Source organism: Perognathus longimembris, chromosome 4, assembly GCF_023159225.1.
Source record: "Perognathus longimembris pacificus isolate PPM17 chromosome 4, ASM2315922v1, whole genome shotgun sequence".
NCBI classification, from domain to species: domain Eukaryota; kingdom Metazoa; phylum Chordata; class Mammalia; order Rodentia; family Heteromyidae; genus Perognathus; species Perognathus longimembris.
In genome coordinates, this window is record NC_063164.1 from 18,469,842 (window position 1) to 18,494,247 (window position 24,406).

Below are 24,406 nucleotides of genomic sequence, written 5' to 3' on the forward strand. Positions count from 1 at the left end.
TTTGCTAGGATGCTACCTTTGTTGCTCTATATTTCACTAATATTTTATTATCTTAAGAATAAGATTTTGTTTATTTTGCATATTTTTGGCAAACTGCGTTTTGAACTTAGGCCCTTGCTTTATCCCTCAAGCCACATACCTGGATTCATATGCTTAAATTTTAGCAAGCATTAGAATGTTAGAAGTCTTGGGTTAGAATGTCTTGAGTTGTGTCTCCAGAATCTACTACATTTCTCACAAGTTTCTTTAATATTGACTCTGGTGGTCTGAAAAACCACCAAGGGCTAGGCAAAAAGTGATCTCCATCTTAAGGTTACTAATGGAGGGTCAGGCTTTTGGTTTCTCCTTACATTTCAAAGCATAAAGCTAAATGTAAGTAGTCCAGCTTGTTGAAAGCAAAGGAGACACAGGGCACCATGTGTACTTTGTGGTCAGGACTCTTTGATGCAGCGTGGAGACTGTAACTCAGGACTTCACAACACTGTGAAGGACATATATGCTATTAGGCAGGTTTTGACTACCACCACTTATTTCCTACTGAAATAATCCTCCTCTAACTCCAAAAAGATAAAAAGCAATTCATTATTATTTCCATTAATTTGGAACATAATATGGAACATACATTAGGACTATAATATGCCTGAGTAGGTACCCAAGTACCATCCTAGACACTGAGTAGGTCAGTGAAATGATAATTAAAATCTTTGGCCTCCTGAACTTCATTTTCTGATAGAGTAAGATGAATTCAGAGAATAGACTCTGTAAGCAAACCATGTCATATGTTAGCAATTAGTAATGAGTAAAATTACCCAGTGTATTTATTTCCAAAAGTATGGATAGAAATAAACAAGAAGATGTGAAAGAAGGAATGGTGGGTGACACAGTTTTTAAGTAAGGTAGTAAAAGAAGAGCTTTCTAAACAAAAATACTAGTAAGTTGGAGCTAGGGAAATAATGGGACATGATGCTCTCTGGGGGCAAATTCCTTCAAAAGGGCGTGAGCCTGAACCTGAAGCCCTCTAGCAACAGAGGAAAGACTGTTGTTGCTGAAGTAGAACAAGAAAGGGAGAAGAGGGTGGGCAATGCGGTTGAAGTAGGGACAGGTGGAGTGACAGAATGAAGCTAGTAGCATAGTAACTGGTGAAGAACTTCAGGGCCACCAAGTGTGACAAAGTAGCCCTGAGAAGAGTGATGTGTCATCTGACTAAGTCTAGAATGACCTAGAAGAACTCATCAGCCCCCTGACTAGTTCCCTTGGCACTACCATATGTGAAGGAGAGTGATTAACTTCCAGGTTTGTCCACAGAGCCCAAATTTAGATGCAAACAGAATATGTGACACAATGGCTGTGACAACGATGATTCGCTCACACCTTCCTGAGGCCTACCTCAAAGAAGATATCGGAGGAGAGCTTGTGTATGTGCTTCCTCCATTCAGTACCAAAGTCTCAGGAGCCTACCTGTCTCTCCTAAGAGCCCTGGACCAGGGTATGGGCGACCTCAACATCGGGTGCTATGGCATTTCAGACACCACAGTTGAAGAGGTACATGTGAACTTGAGAACCTACTTCCCTCCCTGACTCCCTTTCTTCCTTCCTAACCTCTTTCCTTCTCTCTGTTGTACTTTCTTTTTGTCTTTTTTTTCACTTTGCAGCATCAGTGATCAGATGCAGGGCTTTATGCATGCTAAGGAAGTCCTATGCCTCTGGACCTCATTTCCAGTTACATTTCTTAACTTCCTAAATAAAGCTGTTAAAACTTGCATAAATACATGAACTTAAAAAGAGTTTAAGATAAATACTTCAAAAAATCAGAAAGACTTAAATTCATCTCTGTACTATTTTCAAGAAGACTGATGCCTGAGAATAAAATGTTTCTTCAATGTTTTGTCACTTAAAAGATGAGAACATACAGCTTTTCCATATTCACTCTGCCCATTTGTTTTTGTTTTTGCTTTGTTATTGTTCTTTTTGAGAGCTTGGACTTAGGACTTCGTGCTCTTTCTCAACTTCATCTGCTCACAGCTGATGCTGTAGTATTTGAGCCACTCTTTCAGTTCCGATTTTCCTTCTGCTTAACTGGAGATAAGAGTCTTGTGCATTTTTCTTCCCAGACTGGTTCTGACCCATGATTCTCAGCTCTCAGCCTCTCAAGTAACTAGGATTGTAGTCATGAGTCATAGGCTATATATTCTCTTAGAGTCAGATGAGAAATGTTTGCCTCAGTAAATGTGATAAAATGCAAAACCAAAATTTAACTCTGAAATTGGACGTGTATATTTTGTATGTTAATGAAATGATACGTCTTCTTTTCCTTAGGTATTTTTGAACTTGACTAAGGAGTCACAGGCGAGTAGTAACATGAGTCTGGAACACTTGACACAAAGGAAAAGTGGGAATCCCGCTACCAATGGCATCTCAACTCCGGATGATCTGTCTGTGACCAGCAGCAACTTCACAGACAGAGATGGTATACATTTAATGCAGATATTTTCCTAAGTTATCATAAGGGACATGAATGGAAATATCAAAGGACAGAGTTTTTGATTATTTAGTTCTATCATCAACATGATACACTCAGGGGTTATAGTTACATACATAAAGTAGTGAGTACATTTCTTGTCATACTTGTTACTCCCTCCTCCATTTAGATTTAAGTTTTTTAATTGACTAATTTTTTTTTCATGTGGTACTGTGGATTGGATCGAGAGCCTTGTGCATGCTCAGCAAGAGATCTACTACTGAGCTCTATCTATTCTTAACCTTAGATTTTAATTTTTTAATTCAACTTTAATCTTTAAAAAAATCCTAAAGAAATAATAGCTTTTTTGTCAACATATAAAATATTCATGAAAACAAATGAAATTTCCAGATTGAACAGTTCAGTGAGGAAAGTGAAGGAAGGTCGTTGATGGATAATGATGAGTTCTCTCTTCTTACCAGAAGTGATTTCAAGATGCTACTTACTATAATTTCAGCTTTGTGCTTAACAAGTTAAGATGCTACTTGTAATTGATACTCTCTCAGCTACAGAAAAGTTTATCTTGAAAAATAGTTCTCTCCTATTACTGGTCAGGCACAAAATAAGACAATAGTCATCAAGACCTTTTAAAAGTAAAAGACTCACTCTGCTGTAAAGCACACTTGAAAGACATGTCTATTCCCCCTCCCCACCACATTCTGAGAGACTGAGAACATGCCTGGTGGGAGGAAAGCCTCTGAATTGATTAAGTTAGGCTTGATATTTAGGAATCTGTAACAAGTTTTCTCCTCCCCTTTGCAAAATGATGTGTCGTGACAGGATTTGTGGGACTAAGCTCCATTTAAAGTAGCTTTGATTGTAGCTTAGTGTCCTTCTGACAGTTAATTCATACCTTTGGAAACACTATTTACTCAAAGAAGCATGTAGTATAATGATATATAAATTATGGAGTAGTCATTTCAATGGTTTGCTTAAATTGGGGGAAATCTCAAGGAAGAGAACTTTTAATTAAACGTTTGCCTGTCTCTAAACTTCAGAAAAGATCATCTCTGATGTTTGCATCCTTCTGGAATGTGGGGCTCATTTGTCCTCTGCTGCATTCCTCATTTATCATCTTTTGTGGAATGTAACTGTACAGTCCACGGAATTAAGGACTTTGATTAGAAAGTGGTCATCTGCTGTAGGAAGTTAATGCTGTGTATTTTCATCAGCATTTGTCTCATAATTTGAAAGTCTTCTTCAGTCAAAACGTTCCCCTCATTGACATTATCTTTGAGAAAGCACATTTGCTCCATTTGCTACACCTGTAAGTCATCCACATGTAATTTCTTGAGAAACAGAAAAGCATGCTAATTAACTCAAAACATTCAGCTCCTTGTACAATTCCCTTTTGCAGAGATATGTGTTTGCATTTCAACTTGTTCACTCGGTTTAATTGGAATTCATTTTAAATTAAGCAGCTTTGTATTTTTTTCCTTATCAGCTAAATGAAGATCATGATTTTTGTGCTGCGTAATTTGTGATGGAAAATTTAAAATATACACAGTTGAGGAAAACTGTCATCTAATCATGTGTGAAGGCATACTTGGTGTCAGGCCTTTGGAAAGAATGCTAAATCTAAAGCCATTGTGAAAGAGGGGGTTTCTGAAATTAGTAGAGCTGTACAGAGGAGCCAAGTTTACAGCCTCCAAAGCTGCTCTCACAAGGCCATGGGATTTTCATGGTACCTGAAGAACATTTCAAAAGGATAAGGGAAGGGTAGATACTTTTTTCAATGAATTCTTTTTGAGATTCTAGTGGTAAAATGTAGTTGTAAAAGTTCATAATAATTCCAAATTGCCAATGAGAAAATAATGAATAAGTGGTTGGACTACAATTATGCCTTGGAGGACAGAATTTCCTTTCCCCACTTTATAGTGAATTCATTAAATTCCTTGTTAGATATAGAAACAATTAGACTTACAACTGCTAAGTCACTTATACTAGGAATGAGTTATTAGACTGACTCTATCTATCTTGGATTCTACCTATCTAAATCCAGTGTCATGACAGGAACTATTTAATCAGTATTCCTCATTAGTAATACATCTGCAATTAAGACTTGAGGAGGGACCCATGGTTCATGCCTCTAGTCCTAGCTACTCAAGAGGCTGAGATCTGAGGATCATGATTCAAAGCCATCCCAGGAGGTCAAGTCTGTGAGACTGAGGAAAAAGGAGCTCAGGGACAGCACCCAAGCCCCTTGAACCAGTCAAGACAAAAAGAAAAGACTAGGAGTTGGAGACAATATTCATTTATAAACTTCTAGGTGTCTAAATTTCCCATGTAAAAAGACTATGCATATGTATAATATTTTCTTTCCAGTAAATTATAATTTGTAAGGCACTTTGTATATGTGTGTATGTGCCAGTAATAGGGCTTGAACTCAGAGCCAGGCATTGTTCTTTAGCTTTTCACTCACAGGTTGCATTTAGCTAACAGCTTTTCTTTCAGCTTTTTGGTAGCTGATTTGAGATGAGAACCTCATGGACTTTCCTGTCCTTTGAACTGCAATATTCAGATCTTAGCCCCATTAGTAATTAGGGTTACAGGTGGTTCCTGGCTTTTCAAGACACTTTTATGGGGGCTGGGAATATTGCTTAGTGGCAAGAGTGCTTGCCTTGTATACATGAAGCCCTGGGTTTGATTCCCCAGCACCACATATATAGAAAACGGCCAGAAGTGGTGCTGTGGCTCAAGTGGCAGAGTGCTAGCCTTGAGCAAAAAGAAGCCAGGGACAGTGCTCAGGCCCTGAGTCCAAGGCCCAGGACTGCCCCCCCCAACCCCCCAAAAGACACTTTTATACAGGTCTAGATGAGGTCATCCTCAATTTGAGATTCATGTCCTGAACTGATACATGGATGGTTAAGCCTCCAGAACCAATACTGGAAATAGAATTTTTTTTTCACAATGCTACACTATACTATCCATCTATAGTGTCTGAAGTTACTTCAATACTTGACTTATCAAAGTTTCCCAGATCATATCACATTTCTTTTGCTTCACCAGACAAAATCCTGACAAGCAGTGAGAGGCTGGATGGGTTTGGACTGCTACTGAAGAAGATAATGGCTATTCTCATTAAGAGGTTCCACCACACCCGCAGAAACTGGAAAGGCCTCATTGCTCAGGTCATCCTCCCTATCGTCTTCGTAACCACTGCTATGGGCCTTGGCACACTGAGAGATTCCAGCAACAGTTACCCAGAGATCCAGATCTCCCCTTCTCTTTATGGTACCTCAGAACAGACAGCCTTCTATGCGTGAGTTGCTCTCCATTAACTAAGTATTCTTCAAATGCTCCAGGATATGTATTTGTACTTGCATGAATCCCATGAAGTACTGAATAACACAGAACATAGGTGCCATCGTACCTGATTCAGTGAAAGAAATGGCCAGTTTGATTTACTGAGATACCAATTTCCAGCATTTAAATGGGTATTTATTTCGATGAGTAGACTTTAATCAGAAAAGCCAGGTTATGAGTGGTTTCTCAGTCTGTTAATATTCAGCAAACAACATTTTATTGGACTGACAAAGATAACTATATTGTGTAGATCTTTTGTATAATGTAATGTGACATACACAACAGATGATGGCTAAATGCATGTCAAAATAGAGACATGTGCGTATTTTTTTAATGATACATTTTTGGTGCCTAAGATAGTCTTTCTTAGATTCTTTGATAAAGCACTACTACAGGTTGGGGCTGTAGCTCAATAGTAAAGCTCTTGGCCTAGCATGTGCAAGGCTCTCAGTTCAATCACTAAATCTACCAAAAAATACATATACCATAGATGTATACACACGTAGATAACATACATTCATACATGCATATATACTCGTATAACATTCCTCTAAACAGTAAAATTCTATGTCTTCAAATTATTTGTGAATATACACCTAATGTAGAAGATGAGCAGGATTTTATTCCATTTTTCAATTCTTGTAGGAATTTTGACCCCAGCACAAAAGCACTGGTCTCAACACTATGGAATTTCCCTGGGATTGACAATATGTGTCTCAACAACAGTGACTCGTGAGTAGTGTTTGTTTCTTTTCCTCATTTACAACATTCTAGGTTATGTGTGTGCACAGGTGAGGAGATACATGGATGTTATTTGAATAGAAGAGGGCAGTACCCTGGCAAAAAAAGTCTGCTTAATTCATTTTGAGTCATTCCTTTTGTTCTCAGAAATATGAGATATTTTATATTTATAGACATTCTTACATTTAACAATCACCACCATGTGGATTATTTGTACCATTTTACAGATGAAGAAACTGAGGCTCAGAGAGACTAAAGATTCTTATTCAAAACAATCGGGATAGGAAAATGTGTAACTAAACCTTAGATCCAAGTGTTCTGACTCCATTTCATGTTTTTGCACTATACCAAGTTGCTTCAAACTTTCCACATAATACATAACATATGTTAACCTGACCTTGGCGCATTATTATGCCAACAATATTCCTTCCTGTCAGCAGAGGGGATGAAAAGAGCAGAGAATAAGTGTAACACAAAGCCCCATCCTGCTATAGTAGACAGTTTACAGAGCTTTACTCACAACATTGTTTAATCAATCAATGTTTTCCCTCAATCTCCCACCACCAAATGTCAGATCACTTGAAAATGTAGTGCAATGTATATTCAAGTTATGATTAGACCAGTGAATGATACCTAGAACTATACTCCTGAACTTAGTACCAAATACTTCTATTATACAGCTATTTAAATATGAGAATACTCATCCCTATACATACCCTTCATTTCCAATATCATTTTCATTTGCAGTTGGTGCTTAAATAAAAGCCTCCCAGAAAGATGGAACACAAGTGGAGAACCTATCAATAATTTTGGTGTTTGCTCCTGCTCAGAAAATGTCCAGGTAAAATAGAATTCAGTTGCAGTGAAGTAGGGAAGAGAAGGGGATAAATATCAAAGCTTGAAAGATCTATACAGGTTACCAAAGAGTCAGTATAATTTCAGTTTATGGAAGCTACTAGCTCAGAGATATGGACCCTGGCAACTCAAAAATATTGACTTTGAACTTCAGGTCAGTTTTTTAAATCCAACTTGGGACAAGTCTCCAAGGGTAGGTAATTCTATGATGGTCTTTGTGGAAACCAATGGAAAATGAATTTTTGGTTTCTGTTCAGTTCTAACTAGAAATCTCTGTTTCACAGAACAAAATGTGACCATAACTGTCATATTGGAAAAAACAGTGGTACTGCCATGTTAGTGATCAACTAACTGGGCAGTCAGTCGTGTCTGAGTCGAGAATGGAATTCCATATATTTCTAAGACATACCTCTAGGCTGCATGAAAAATAATTTCGTGTGAAAGAAATGAGGAAAAAAAATCCCACAATCTCTTACTCCATATTTTATAGATACAGATATTAGTTTTCTAAGCTTATCAATTCACCACACTTTTAGAAGAAGAAAAATCACTAGGCAACTGCAGAACTCCTATTGGATACAATAGGATTGTATTGGATACTAAAACAACAACAGCACTGCACACCCTAAGTTTTGTAATTATTATGGTCAAAATTACAAAATTTAAAAATCTAAATGTCATTGAAGTAAAGTCACTAATAGTTTATATTGTCAGCTGAGTCCCACTGAGGAAGTATCTAGCAACATTTCCTTAAAAAATATGATACATGGTGGTACCCTAAACTATTTTATTACAATGTCATAGAATCAAAATAGTTTCAGTAAGTGCAATCCATTTGGAGGTTCAGGAAAGATAGTTAATAGGAGCTAGCACACAACAAGGAGGCTTTGGAATTTTTGAATATTTAAGTTAGTCTTACCTTATACTCAGGATTTTTTAATCTATCATGTAATTTAACTAATTTCTGAGATTTTTCGTGTTTCCCCCTTAGTTCACAAAGTCAAGTGAGTTAATATTTTAAATTGGTGCTGGAAATTTTTATTAACCAGAAAACAATCTAGTAGATATTAATATTTTTTCAACTTATTGTGTCAGTTTATCTCCCTATGTTTAATAATAATGAGTCACTTTGCAGCACTGAGGCTGCGTACAATAGGTATGTATTATAGTTAAAGCAACTTCCTAAGATTTTTGAGAAAAAAAACTTACATTGTGTGTCCATCAAAAGACCCAAGGTAGAAGATGATATTCACAAAATATAACCAAGGATTATGTATAGAATATATACATATCATTTTCTTCTGGTTTGGATATGTATATATGTATACATATATGTGTATATATGTATGCATACCACACCTGCAAATCAGTAAGAAAAATAGAGATTACACTACAGAAAAATTAGCAAACTATATGAAGAGACACTTCACAAAGAGCATATCCAAATGGCCAATAATGTATGGAAATCTCATCATCAAAGAACAAAGAAAAAATCACAAAATAATACCGCCCTATACGCACTAAAACAGAGAATATGAAGGAAGAAAACTCCAAATGTGGACATAGATGTGCAGCAGCTCAAATTCTCAGATTCTGCTGATGGGAATTTAGTGTAGTACAAACAATTATTAAAACTGTTTGGCAATGTGCACTAGGGCTGAAAATTTACATATCTCATGGGACCTGGAAGTCCATTTCTATTATATACTATTTGGAAATGTGAGTAACATCACCAAGAGACCCATATTAAAATATCCATAGCAACCAAATTATAGTTACTGATGGCCCACCAGCAGCCCACCAGCAGTAGGTTAGGCAAGCTGAATATAGTATCTTTCCATATACAGAAAAGTGAAAATGACTGGTCTACTACTATAAAAATCATTTGGAGACCAAGTACTGTTGGTTCATGCTTGTAACCCTAGGCTACTCAGGAGGTTGAGATCGGAGGATCATAGTTTGAACCCATCCCAGCAGTAAAGTCCATGAGATTCTTATCTCCAAGGAAGTATAGCTATGGCCCAAGTGGTATGCCTTGAGCAAAAATCTCAGAAATAGCACCTAGGTTCTGAATTCAAGCCCCAGGACCAGAACACACACACACACACACACACACACACACACACACACACACACACACACACACGGAAGATTCTTACAATAATTAGTGACAAAAATCCAGCCCTAAAGTAAAATGAATAGTTTCCAGTTATATAAAAACAATGGGAAATTAATGTGTCTGTTCTTTGGGGGGTGGGGTGGGCGGAGGTCAGTATGATGTGGAGTCTTCCCAGAAGTTGGCATTATTCTGCCTTCTCATGTGGTTGCTGGTAGAGAGCATTCTGGTTGTCAAAATTCATCAAGCAGTCTTGTTATAATACACGTGCCTCTCACTATATAGAATTTAATTAAAAGGTCATGTTAAAAACTGTACTGAGTACAAATAAGTGAGAAAGCAGCACCTTTCTGGAAAGTGGTGTTCAAGTTGATACAATGTACTTTAAGAGTTCATTCTAGCATTGACCTTTTCAAGCAGCCTATACCTTTGTATTCTTAGAATACATTTGTGGTACTAGCCCCTGGCTCTTGGACAAAGTGTGAAGTGATAAAAGATAAAACTGGAAAATGCTAGACTTTCCCCAAACTAAACAAGCATGACAATGAAGCTGGACACGCAACAATGAGAAGTTATCATGAAGCATAGAAAGATAGGAGTATAAAAATGTGTTTTAAAATAAGCACCAAACAAATGTAATGTAAAATGTTCATAGTGGAGGAGATAGCCTAGAAGTACACAAAAACTCTGTACTATCTTTTGGACTTTTCTATTATAAATCTAAAGTAATTAAAGAGGTAGTTTATATACATCTAGTTTATATATCTAAAGCTAACATGAAAATGTATGTTAATTAATAGTTAACCAAAGTCTTCTAGGTTAAATAGCTAAAGCTGATATTTCATGAATATAAGTTTTGATCTACTGCCATCAGTCTCTAGGAAGTTATGTCTGATTATATGCTATCTTTTCAACTTGGAACAACCTTTTTTTTCTCCTTTTCCTATGAGTTATTGAAGGAGTTTAGAGTCATTTCAATGCTTAATGTTATTCTTCAAAAATATTTTCAGGCCAGCACAAATGAAAGAAACAATGACACATTGATTGACATGTATTCTTTTTGACTTGCAGTGAGTCCTAAACACCAAATATATGTTCAGCATGAATATTACTTATTCTAATTTTTTGGCAGTAGGGAAGATGGCTACTTTTTCAAAGTTCTTCAGATTCTAGATTCTTTAGATTCACACATGAGTAACTGATGTAATAAACAAAGCATGACACTAATGCTCCTTGACATTGTCTGTTTGATTTGTATAAAATCAACCATAAAAACTTAATTTTCATCTTCTTTCCAAGGATTGTCCTAAATTTAACTATTCTCCGCCTCATAGAAGAATTTATTCATCCCAAGTAATTTACAACCTCACTGGGCACCACTTGGAAAACTATCTTATATCAACTGCAAATGATTTTGTCCAAAAAAGGTAAAAATACTCTGTTTCCAACATTTAATTGCTTTCTAATTTTCATGGTAAATGACTTCTAAACTTGACAGAAGTGTTCCAGTTTTCTAATGATTATTTGTATGGTTAAATTCTTACTTTTATTTAAACAGCTGTATGTACTGAAGTCTGAACAATGACTCTAAATGAATTCTCATTGGAGCAATGTAAAGGCATTGGATTGTAAAACAGTCCAAAACCCTCCAAAATGTATTGTTAAATATATCCATTTTTTTTACTTTCTTGAAACAAAAGAAGAGCTATTGACCAAATTAGACTTATTTGGAGAACTGCATGAGTTTTGATGATAATTGGCCTTAGTTCCAATAATACCTGCTCAAAATTTAGAGTACATCCATGAGTAGAAAGTACTCAGGGACAAGTACCTAAAGCACTTGAACATTTACTGTGGATGGGAATTTCCTGAGCCTGTCTCTTTTCTCTGTTCCTCCATGTTTTCTTTCCTGCTATCTCTCCTGTCCATTTTCTCCATTCCTCCATATTTTCTTTCCTACCTCTTTCATCAGACATAAATTGTCAACATTCACTGTGAAGTGATTTTAAACTACAGATAATGAAAAGAAGGAAAAAAATTCCACCAGGATAGAAGCACCATTAATACATCCCAGAAATTTTCTAGTCACTGGTTGACATGTAATATTTTCTATGAAGACCACTTTTGTGATAAAGAAACATATTTTCATATATCTGAATATTTTATAATAATAGTACTTATTGTAAATAAAATGGGTCTACTATAAGCAAGAAGTTGTAAAAGTCTGCCTGGTTTTTGTTGGTCGTGGGTTTTGAACTCGGCCTGGGCACTGACCCTGAGCTCTTCAGCTCAAGGCTAGTGCTCAACCAGTTCCAGTTTTTGGGTGGTTAATTAGAGTTAAGAGCCTCACGGACTTTCCTGCCTGGGCTGACCACAGATGCCTAAGTAGCTAGGATTACAGGCATGAGCCACCAGCGCCCAGCAAAAGTCTGCCTTTTAATAGCAGTGAACAATTTACTATGATGTCATTCACATGTGAAAAACTATAGCTCTACTATAGTCTTACATCCAGGAGGACAGTCACAAGATAATTCTAGTGTGACTCACACCTCATCCAATGGACTATAATTTTTTAGGGATCTAAATCTTTTCTTAAAAGCTCCAATTTTAAAAATAATATTTTTGAAGAATCTGTGAATTAACAATATTTATATCAATTTAACCCACTCTCAAATATCCAAGAAGATAAACATAGCACCATGGAACAAACGGGTGGGGTAGGGGGTGGTAAGAGGAGTCTGTGGTAGAGGGGAAATTAAGACATTTATGAAAATGTAAGATCTGATGTTATATCATTCCAATAGTAATTATCCAGAAAAAAATTTAAGCAATAAAATACTGAGATTGTTGATGTGGCTCAGTTAAAATGGAAGAATGGACTCATATGATACTCGTTTTCAGAATGGTCACTGTACATATAAGTTCTTTAGAGGGGCTTTTTCATTTGCTTCTGATGTATACTTGAGACTAAAATATGATAAAGATATCAATATTTGTCAGATTGTATTCATTTCATACAGTAAATATGTTCCTACTGGAAAGAAATAAACAAGCTCCTACTTTGGATAAACTTAGGAAGTTTATCTAAGCTCCTATTTAAATAAGCTCCTATTTTAGATAAACTTAGGAAGATTTTATCTAGTAAAGAAAATACAAATTTTATTTCTTTGTAGATATGGAGGTTGGAGTTTTGGGATGCACTTGACTAATGACCTTCGTTTTGATATAACAGCAGTTCCTACCAACAGAACACTTGCCAAGGTAAATTATAGTCTTTTCTTGGAGGTCATACAGAGAAGAATTTGAAATAGATACATTTGAATCTAATCATGATGTTAAAAACAAAACATGTGTGCAGCAGTTTGGTGTTATTCACACTTCATAATGTAGTAGGTCTGATTCTGTGTGTACATCTCAAGAAACCTGTACACTAAAGTGCCAGGAGACATGTCAGAATCAGAGAATCTACAAATTGGGATAGTTTGACATCTTCTCCTTTGGAACCATTTTATTGCTTACTCTCTTCTTATTACTATGACTAAAAATTTCAGTACTATATTGAATGTTAATAAGACGTACGGATACTCTTGTCTCATTCTAGACTTTAATGGAAATTATTTCAAAATTTCCCCCATTTAATATAAAGTTGGTTATGGGTTTATCATATACTGCCTTTATTATGTTGACATACAGTACTTCTATTCCTAGATTCTTCTGAGTTTTTAATCATAAAGGCATGTGCTGTATTGTATTTATTGATTTATGTATGTTGAACCATCTTTGCATTATTGGAATGAAACCAATTTAATCATGGTGTTGATCTTTTTAAATGTGTTGGTATTCTGTATGCATTTTGTTAAAAAAAACTTTTGTACCTATATTCTTAAAGAGATTAGGCTGTAATTAAAAATGCAATGCTTCACACATTTTTAAGTCATCCTTGTTCAGGAGTCATGCTAGTCTCTGTATTTGTGTGTGTATATGTGTGTGTGTGTGTGTGTACGTGTGTATACATAATATATGACATATATGCTATTAAAGTGATCACAATCCATCTTATTTTGATGTAGAGGGTAAATAATTCATGTCTTATGGATTTTAATGACGAATGCTGAGTAGAGGTGGTTATCGGTCTTCTTGCTAAAGATGCAATTCTTATTTTTGTTTCTTTTCCTTATCTTCATACCATTTGTTCTTTTTATTACTACTATTATTAAGAGTCAGAATACTTTAATTCTAATCTCAGAATGACCATGTTCTACATAGAGATGAAAATAATGATTTTTTTTTCCCAGTAGAAGTTTACACTTTGTATACGGAAAGTATCTAGAGTTAATTAGTTTCATCTCTTAGAAAAACTGGCATGTCATGTTTAAATTAGGAACATGTTTAAGTCTGTGCTCAACACTTTGGAGGATACTTAATGATTTTGCCAGAGGAAATAAATTATTAGGAAATGGTTATTCTCACTTTAAATATAAATAAAGTGACCTCTCAGATGCTGAAAGCTTACTTGAGTTAGATTCAATCATGATCTTTTCTTCTTTTAACAGGTATGGTATGATCCAGAAGGCTATCACTCCCTTCCAGCTTACCTCAACAGCTTGAACAATTTCCTGTTACGGGTTAACATGTCCAAACATGATGCTGCCCGACACGGTAAATTCATCTACACAGAGACTTCTTTTACTGCTACTACTATTGCTGCAAACATACCAGTGCTGAGTATTTTATGACATCTAAATCACAGGTCTTTAAGCAGAGTTTGGAAGTAGTAACTCCTGCCAGATGGAACATTCTGGGTAATCTCCTTAACTTCAGGTTAATTTAGTTTCCACACTTATCAAGTCAGGGTAATCATGCCGACTCCATGCTCCTTCCACACTCACAACTGTTATGTCTCAGAAAAGTAACTATAAACTGGGCACCAGTGGCCCACACCTATAAATTCTAGCTACTCAGGAAGCTAAGATCTGAGGATTGCAGTTCAAAGGCAGCCATGGCAGGAAAGTCCTTAAGACTACTCAGAAAACCCTGAAGTGGTACTGTGAGTGCCAGCCTAGAACACAAAGAGGCTCAGGAACAGTGTCCAGTGTCCAGGCCTTGAGTTTAAGCTTCAAGACTGGTGTGTGTGCGCGCGCGTGCACACACACACACACACACACACACACACACACACACACCCCCCAAGTAACTACAAAACTGTTTTGTTTATAGTGATAAAAAGGATATATAAATATTCACAAGTCTTAACATAAAAACAAAACCCACCAGAAAGTGCTATTGCTTATTGAACAGTCAGTATATGATACAAGCATTGTATAAAGCATGGCTATCGCCTTATAGCAGCTTTCAGAGTGAATATTACTGCTGTTTGCTCCAACTGCTTTGAGGTGCAGAAGGCGATTTGAACTCAAGGCTTTCTGTCTCCTGCCTGGTCCTTATTTTTTTTTTCTAATTCTCCAACCTATTTCTTTGGACTCATCCAGTTCAACTTTAGCTGGGTCTCTCAAGAGATTTTCATGGTTTGAAAAATAGGGTTGGAATTTAAAAGAAATTGATTTATTTTTTTTTTCTAATTCAATTACTGTGCATCAGACCATTTCATCTTCTTGAGCCTTTCTCAAATTATTTTTCCATACCAATCCTAAAACTAATAATAATAAGGATGGAGAAAAACTTAGTAACACATTTTCTTACCAAGTCAGAGCCCAATAAGTAGCCAGGAAGAAACACACAATCTTTTACAAATTCAGATGTTTCCTTTTCTTATCTTCCTGTTGGGTATAATAGTGCCTGCCTGATTTACCGGTGATGTGGGAATGAGCTACAGTATCAAATACCCATCTCAGCAACAGAATCTTTAAGAGTCTTCATTTCAGATAAAACAGTATTTTTTTCCTCTGGCTTTTTTTTTCTACACTGGCATTTTCATAGCAGGAATAGCTATAAAGAAAATAACAAGACTGATAGTCTTTACATCTGAAGCATCAATAAAGGCTTAGTCAAAAGTGGTAAATTAAATGGAATGGGGACCTAAGTAAGGTGAGTCTGGTGTAGCATGGTTTAAAATACTTTAGAAAACTTGACTGTGAGTAGGATGTTTCATTTAAAGCAAAAGATATGGATTGTTGTTATATATAATGAATTGTAACAATTATAGAAATGACTATAGAAAAATACAGTAAAGCTAGAGAGGAGTACACCACCACATTGTAGTGTCACTTCTTTGAAATATTTATTCTGGTTTCCTTTGTAATTAGTGCTCATTACTTAGGTTAAGGCAAACGGTGCTAGTCTGGGCTATAGTAAGCTTATTAGAACATCCATCTTTGTATTTTAAGTTACAGAATATAAAGAAGTAAGAATTCCAGAAGATATACTTTATATTGACTCTATACTGAAAATTTAAATTTAAAATAAGATCAAGTTATATAAATATTATTAGTAGAATGACTTCCATTCTTTATTTTTTCTAATTCAGTTTTACATGGTTATGGGAGCTTTCCATCCTTTCTGGAAGGCACTTCATTTCTTTCAAAGAAGAAATCTATAACCCTAAAATACATCACTGTTCCTTCATGTATGGATGGGATCTGCTGTGGTCTTATCACTTTGTCTTTGAAAACCAATCCCATTATTCTCCTATCTCCTCTCCTCTCCCACTACTTGCTTGAAGTATCTTTGTTAGATTCTATATGAATTGGGATTTTATTTTAGCTGTAAAATTTTCTTTGAATTCTATTATTCTTACCAAAAAAGTCTTGTAATTAGCTTTCCTTTTGCAGTGTCAATATCTATTATATTCATGAGGTTCCCCCTAGTGGTGTGTTTAGCATGGAACTATGGCTCTTTCTTCTGAAGAATACTGATTTGCTTGTTTCCTCTAAAAAGTTAGTATACACATAACCTCTTTACAAAGCCCCCAAAACACATGATCCTTTCCACTGAAATATTCAGTCTTACTCCTTGTTATACAGAATCAAGGTCAATGGGAAGCATATCATTTTAGTTTTACACCTATAGAGACAACAGAAAAATATATAAAATATATGTATATATATACACATACATATATAGGCATACAATACCATATAATATACATAAAATATAGACTATATATTCAACATAGGCCCTTTATATATTCAATGCAATGTCAATTTATGTATAGTTTGTATATATACAATACACTGCATATATTGTGTATATATGTGTATATATACATATATTGTATTGTGTTGTGGAAAGTAGTGATGGAATTTCTATTTGACCTAATAGATATTCATTGAGCAATCACTATATGTAAGGCATCTTACTGGATGCTGTAGAACTTCCTGATCTATGGATTGATCTAAATAACTCACCCCATAGGATTTTCACACTGTGATAAACACATGTTTGCAAAAGTTGCTCCAGTGAAGCAGCACATTTCCTGTGTCTGATATACAAAACAGAAATAAAAGTCAAGATTTCCCTTGCCTATATTATAATTAAGCAAGGTTTAAGTAGAGCCCCTGGAAACTCATTTTTAAAAGGGCTCATTCATTTGCACAAAAAAAATAAAGTACATTCCCAAATGATGTGATTTCAAGTATGGTTTTACTTAGCTTTTCCTTAACATACAACTATTTCATAACTCAATGGCAAAATATGTCATATCCTTCTTAATGAAAATGCTCAGGTGCTATGTCTGGGTATCATAATGATATTAGCAAGGAGCACCATAAGCAAGGAGACTATACTTTATGACTCTACAGGAACAAGTACTTACTGGCTTTTGCTAATCCCAAATCCTACCATTCTTTTCCACACCTCCTCAGACAGTATAAACTGCTACCAGTGCATTTTTTACTTCAGTATATATTTTTAACTAACCAAGATCTCTAAGAAAAAGGAGAAAGGGACCTGTCTTCTAACTGAAGCAGTATAAGCAACCCTAGGAGATCTCAATCATTTGGTACTGTATTAGAATTTAGTGACTACTTTCCTGGGCATGTGTCTTTGAATGCTCCCTAGCCTTTAATGTTTCCATGGAAATGTGTGGATGAGGTTCCCTGACTATAGTCTGGTAAAGCTCTAAAGCAAAAGGCATCATATAATTATTAAAGGAGAAGAATGGATCCTGTCAATGACAGAATTTCCTACTACTGCCATAGCACCGTGAGAGAAGGACCTTCATGTAATTGGTCCCCTTCAAACTGCCAGTGGCAATATATTTTATTTCTGAATTGCCAACACACATATGACTGGATAGAGAAGGTGAGAAACCTTCAGTTATATTAGAGGAACACATGCATATTTTATTTTAAATGCAAATTCTTGCCTCCAACTTAAAGGTCTCAGGTCTTGTCTCTATGTGAGTGCCACCATGACATGGAATTAAGAAAACATGTAATCTGTCTTTAAAAGTGTACCCCCAAATAAAATTCTGTAGGCTGTGTCATAATAAAGTATCCTTGTTATTCATCATAGACTTGGTATCTCTGATGAACTGGATGCTAACTAACAGAAGCATTATCTCTGTCTCCAGGTATCATCATGTATAGCCACCCTTACCCAGGTGTGCAAGACCAAGAACAAGCCACGTAAGTAGATTTCTCTAGCACAACTACTTTCTTCTTGACAAAGCTAAAACCTTTGTGTAAAGTGTTATAATGGAAGAAGAACACAGGTGCATCTGAATGAATGTCAAACTAGAAGGGCTGGTAATAGAAGTTACTGACTGTGATAAAAGGAAGCTTCTGGCGGCATGTAGAGTGGGACAGCCAAGGAGAGTCCATTGACTGCAGATTCACAGAGTCTGCTGCTTTTATGAGTCAAAAGACTAAGTGCTTCATCATTTCAACTTTCCTGCAGCATTTAAGTACTATTTCTTTGCTTGGGATCTATCTGTCCCTTGCATAGACTCTGTAACCGTGGGAGACTGAGGTTTTTCTATCAAATATCCTCAGTCAATTCAGATGCACTTGAGATACATTTATTCCAGGGTCATTGCAGAATCAGGTCAAAGATATTATCTGTCTGCCTACAGGAAAGCTTATTTGTGTCATAGCTTTGTGGATGGTTTTAGTCATGAGTCATCCTGAAAGGGAAAAAAGTTCCAAAAACTTATGTCTGCTTTCCCCTCCATATGTCTCACTGTAGAATCAGCAGTTTAATTGATGTTTTAGTGGCACTGTCCATCTTGATGGGCTATTCTGTCACCACGGCCAGCTTTGTCACCTATGTTGTAAGAGAACATCAGACCAAAGCCAAACAGCTGCAGCATATTTCAGGCATTGGGGTGACCTGCTACTGGGTGACAAACTTCATTTATGATATGGTAAGTAACATATCACTGCAAGAAGAACAGGATTGTTTTTACATAGAAGACATCAGTGTTATGTTCAAACGTTCTATAGTTGTCCAAATTATTCTCACAGGGACAACAATGTAGGGAAAAAAACATTTGAGTCAGGCTTATAGTCATCTGATGGTTGGAGGAAAGAAAGTATGCCTGCCTTTCTTTCTGAGATGTATCAGATTCCCAGGATACTTGTTAATATGCAGGTTCCTGGGCCTCACTCCAGATCTATTAAGTCCATATCTTGGGAGGGGATTATAGGGAGCATGCCTCTGAAAGATTCCCTAGGTGATTTTCAGCACATTGAAATCTCTGAGAACCACTATATTGGAGAAATAGAAGCTTAGTAACATTACCCAATTGTGCCAAGTCATCAAGCTTATAAAAATTTAATCAACCGATAGTGAAAAATTCAAAGTAGCAGCTCCAGCTGAATGACACATTAGAGAAGATTACAAGGGTAAAGAAGAAATGCATTTCATTGATAGCTCTCTCATTTGCATAAAATGTTTCCAAAGTTCAGATGGTTGTTCTTGACTCCAAATGTGCCAGTGTTGGCCACAAGCCCAGGATATGTATGCATTTGTCTGTGATCATGGTAAAATTGTCTAAGTTGTTGTCAAGATTATTGGCTCGAGAAACTCGAGAGTAATTAACTGCATATCCATTTTGTTAATGTATCCAGGGAGGTCGGAAATGTGTTTGTTGTGGAAGCCAAATCTAAAAGAATGGTAATCACTGCTCTGGACTTAGTAGGAGTTTTAACATTAAAGAAGCTTCAAGTACTTACTTCTACGAAAGGCTATTTATGTCTGAGATTCTGCTGACATCCATCAGATGTTTGTTCCAATTTAGGAAATTCCTGTCCTCCCCTAATCCCCAGCAAAAATATTAAATTACCACCTCCATCATGTAATACTCTTCAACATTTAATATTTCCAAATGCCAGCACAACACTGGGTTTTTTGTTCCTAGATTTCAAGAATTTGTGGTAACTGCTGCCCTGCTGTTTGCACAAGTAGTTCACACTAATAACCAAGCCTAGGAAGTCAACCATCTGAGAGAAATGCAGCATTCAAAGTGAGATAAATCAATACTTTCAGGACTAATGCCCAGATCTCTGGCTGTCATATCTCTCATTGAACCTCTGTCCCTAATTGAACCAAAGTCTTAAAATCTAGAGGCATGAACTTCAGGACTTCTTGTGTATCAATACAGGTGGAAACTGGCTTGATCTCATATTAGAGGAGACAAATTCTACAGTAAAAATCAATGTCAAATGAGTTGAAAGTAACAAGCAATGGAACATAAATAAAAAATTCATTCCTTCAAAGTTTTTTCCAGACCAGCTTGTTGCAGGTTCAAATTAGAGGGGTTATTGATTAAAGCACACTCAACATACATTAAGCATCCTTTTACATATTCACACAGGTCTTCTACTTGGTTCCAGTAGCATTTTCTATTGGTGTCATTGCAATTTTCAAGTTACCTGCCTTCTACAATGAAAGCAACTTGGGTGCTGTCTCTCTCCTACTTCTTCTGTTTGGGTAAGCTGTGGAATAGACAAGGAAAGAAGAATGAACAGAACTAACTGCTTCTAGACACAAATAAGGCCTAAATCTCATTACTTAATTTATTATTGCCTGGGGGGTCTCGTTTGACATGATTGATACCTAACAATATATTACATTTGCTAGTCCACAGTCTGTTAAAGTATACTCCTGCAAATTAATGTTGCTATCATTAATGGGAATTAGCTGAGTGCCAAGAGTCAAGTTTAGAAATTTACATGTATAATTGAACTTACATAAAAATGGAAGCCTTAAAATAATAGAGAAAATGTTTACATATATGATTTGATAAACTATATGAATGTATACAGTTTTACAAGGTATGTGTAAGTTTATGTATACTTACTTTTATCTATCTTCTTATAGATGGCTAAGGACAAACACATATTTCTATTGTTCCTGTGTTAGGTTAGATAATACAGGTAGTACAGGTTGATATAATCGGTGCTCCATGTAACAATTCTTCCTAGCCTGAACATGTAGAACGTATCTCTTGGTATCTATAGGTGACGCGGGGCTTCTATTCCTCTAGTTTTCGTTAGCTTAGCCTAAAGGTGTGTGAGTCTTTGCTCAAAAACAGGACACTCATCTTCTGATCAGGCCTTGTCTGCCTCATTAACCTAAAACAATGTCATTATCTTTCCTTCACTTAAAAGGATGAAAGAGTTATACAGATTGAACTCTTATTTTTGTGCAAGGAAAGTCTTGCCTGGACAAGATAACACCATCCCCAGGGGGAATTAATTTAAAGCTGTAGTATGTGGGACTACTTGGGAAGCTTCTTATTGCCATTTAAAATATATTCTTAGGGGATATTTTTGTCCAAAAAAAAAAAAGGAATGGAAGCAAGATCTAGCTACAAGGCTTGACAACTCATCCATTATGTTTCCTTTTACTTTAGAAACATATCTAAGTTTTTATTGTATGTTTTTAGAGTAATTAAAGTATAATTAATCATTAGTATTTTTAACCCAACAGGTATGCAACATTTTCTTGGATGTACTTGCTGGCTGGTCTCTTCCACGAGACAGGAATGGCTTTTATCACTTACGTTTGTGTCAACCTGTTTTTTGGCATCAATTCCATTGTTTCCCTGTCGGTGGTATACTTCCTTTCCAAGGAAAAGCCAAATGATCCGGTAAGATCCTTTCTTACTCTGTTACAGTCTTCAGTGAATGTATTGGATGTTTTAACATGTTCAAAGTGAAAAGATTTTTCTTTATTCTGCATTTTATGTAGTGGGAAAAATATCATTTAGTCTTATTAAATTAGGAAACTACAGCTTTCAAAAATTGTTTCTAAGTTCCATCTAGGTTAATGCTTATTATTGTATTTACTGAGTGTCAAAACTATTGGCATTTGATAGATCTTGAGTGGAGTGATGGAGGTTAAATCAGATATATTGTATCTTGCTAGGAAAATCATGACACCAATTGGTTAGCTAAACATTGGGGTCATTAACAAAGTCTTACAGTATGGTAGTGACAAGGAGAATGGCTGAGTTATATGACTGTGGGTTAGGATTTATCTGAATGTTCCTAGTGAAAAGAAGCCCTCATTCGTTCCCTTTCAATCATGTATTGGAATCTACTTCATTGTAAGCATCACTTTCCATTCAGAGCTGACAATTATGATTAGTGAGTGGCGAAGCACTGACAGGGCCAGGCAATTGAACAGAAAAGAATAGAGAGGAAATGAAGTGAACTGAGAACTAGACAAGCACACTCCAGGAGGAGGAAGAAAATTCACGAGGTGGAAGCAGTTGGCCTTAAGTGTGAATAACGTGAAAATGAGCCATTTGCTCTTCTTCCACTTCATTTCCGCATTTAGTCTCTCTCCGAGTAGGTATTACCATAGGTTCTGAAACTTTACTATATTGAATTCTTCCTCACTCTAGGACCTCCAGATCTCCCTATTTGATTACCACACCCTAGCTTAATCCACATTCTAAAAGTCTATGGCACATCTAGAGTTAATGTTGGCCCCAGGATTGGACCCTCATACCTTTAGATTTGCTTTTCTGCTAATATTTCATTGTACTCTACCATTTAGTTATACTAATTACTTGTCTGCAAGTTCAACACACATGTGAAACAACTGACAAACTAGAGAAGATTCTCAATATTGATCCACATCTAGTTTTAAATTGTTGTCAATTCATTGGAAGCCTAACACTAATCTTCGTTGTTTTCCCTCTCATTTCAGACTTTAGAACTTATTTCTGAAACCCTCAAGAGAATTTTCCTGATATTCCCACAGTTCTGTTTTGGCTATGGTTTGATTGAACTTTCCCAACAACAGGCAGTCTTGGATTTCCTAAAAGCATATGGAGTCAACTACCCAAGTGAAACGTTTGAAATGAATAAGCTGGGTGCAATGTTTGTAGCATTGGTTTCTCAAGGCACCATGTTTTTTTTGCTGCGCATATTAATCAATGAGTCACTAATTAAGAAGCTCAGGTAAATATGCTGAAAACAGAATATTTCATATCACTGATGGAACTGATTTCAAAATACTTAGATGCCAATAATCTCCGCTTTTCCATAACTAATAAGAAAACTGCACAAAATAAACATAAAAATTTGTAGCATAATTCATCATCTATTTCTTTATAGGAAAAGTTATCTTTTATATAAAAAAGTTATCACTCAATGAAGGAGAGAAATTGGATGAAGCACTATATTGATGTGTTAGATTTTTAAATTTTCTTTTAGTTTGGCATTTGTTGTGCAAGGTACTAAAGTGAGTTTGGAATCACTGAGTTTGAAGGGCTGATAATCCCAAAATACTGGCTGGATCCTGGATAAGATATTAGTAAAAACAATTTTTAAAAACAAAAATTAGTAGTAATACATAGAAAAAATAACATTCACATTATAGGTGACCTAAAAGCTAAAGATATCTGCTATAGTTTTGTGTCTATAATTTAAAAATACCAACCTGGGTTCAATTCCTAGCGCCATAAAAGAAGGAAAAGAAAAAAAATGTTAAGAGAATAGATGAGATCTTATATTTAGTATTATTATAATGAAAGGAAGAGTAGGAGAAGGAAAAGGATGAGGAGAAAAAAATGAGAGAAGGAAAGAACAAAGAAAGGAAAGAAGGAGGGAAAGAGGGAAGGAAGGAAGAAACGAAGAGAGGGATTCTTCTTTTAAGGTGATCATTGAACTTTGGTTTATAGGCATTGAAGCCTCATAATGACGTTGAATTTTATTAGGAAGTAAGATTCAAACCAATACCTCCTACTATTAGGATTCTGAATTTACATAGTCTGTAAACATTTAAGACATGGAAGGCTAAAGCTCTTTCTCAAATATTCTAGTGACATGGTAAGGAAAGGCCATGCTAAAATGATTTGTTTTCTGAGTAGCATGATACATTACAAATTTTAAAGAAGTCCAAAAATAGTATAGTCAGTAAAGAATAAAATTATAGCATATATAAAACCTGAGAAGTAACCTCAAAATCATTGATATAAAAATCACTGTATCCATTTGTTAGATTCTTCTTCAGAAAATTTACATCTTCCCCTGTAACGGAGACAATAGATGAAGATGAAGATGTACGGGCTGAGCGAATAAGAGTTGAAAGCGGAGCAGCTGAGTTTGACCTGGTCCAACTCCATCGTCTCACAAAGACCTACCAACTTATCCACAAAAAGATTATAGCTGTAAACAACATCAGCCTCGGGATTCCTGCGGGAGAGGTTGGGAACTATGTTGCTTCCATTTTTTGATATAATCATCAAGCTCTGAGTATTGCCAGATATGTATGTACATATATGTGTGTGGGATGTACATATATATTATACAGATACATATATAGATATAGATAGAGTGTAACTTGCATGTGTTGACACATTATTTGATGTATGAATCTTCCCTCTCAGCAGGAAGGATTTTCTAGCTAGCACCACACAGGAAGTCCTGAGCCCCTTCTCAAACTGTCATCCTCTC

At 35.9% G+C, this 24,406-nt stretch overlaps 1 protein-coding gene across 1 annotated transcript in view; it reads left to right on the forward strand.

Annotated features, from left to right (window-relative positions):
• The window catches only part of Abca12 (ATP binding cassette subfamily A member 12), a 168,087-nt gene that overhangs the window by 131,452 nt on the left and 12,229 nt on the right, over nt 1-24,406 (forward strand). The window contains exons 32-45 of the mRNA XM_048344174.1: nt 1,306-1,542; nt 2,317-2,467; nt 5,528-5,780; nt 6,470-6,556; nt 7,313-7,406; nt 10,836-10,963; nt 12,710-12,797; nt 14,090-14,195; nt 18,067-18,121; nt 18,681-18,858; nt 20,311-20,426; nt 21,429-21,588; nt 22,656-22,909; nt 23,952-24,156. Of these exons, the coding sequence (XP_048200131.1) occupies nt 1,306-1,542; nt 2,317-2,467; nt 5,528-5,780; nt 6,470-6,556; nt 7,313-7,406; nt 10,836-10,963; nt 12,710-12,797; nt 14,090-14,195; nt 18,067-18,121; nt 18,681-18,858; nt 20,311-20,426; nt 21,429-21,588; nt 22,656-22,909; nt 23,952-24,156 (2,112 nt within the window). The remainder of the gene's footprint in view (nt 1-1,305; nt 1,543-2,316; nt 2,468-5,527; nt 5,781-6,469; nt 6,557-7,312; nt 7,407-10,835; nt 10,964-12,709; nt 12,798-14,089; nt 14,196-18,066; nt 18,122-18,680; nt 18,859-20,310; nt 20,427-21,428; nt 21,589-22,655; nt 22,910-23,951; nt 24,157-24,406) is intronic.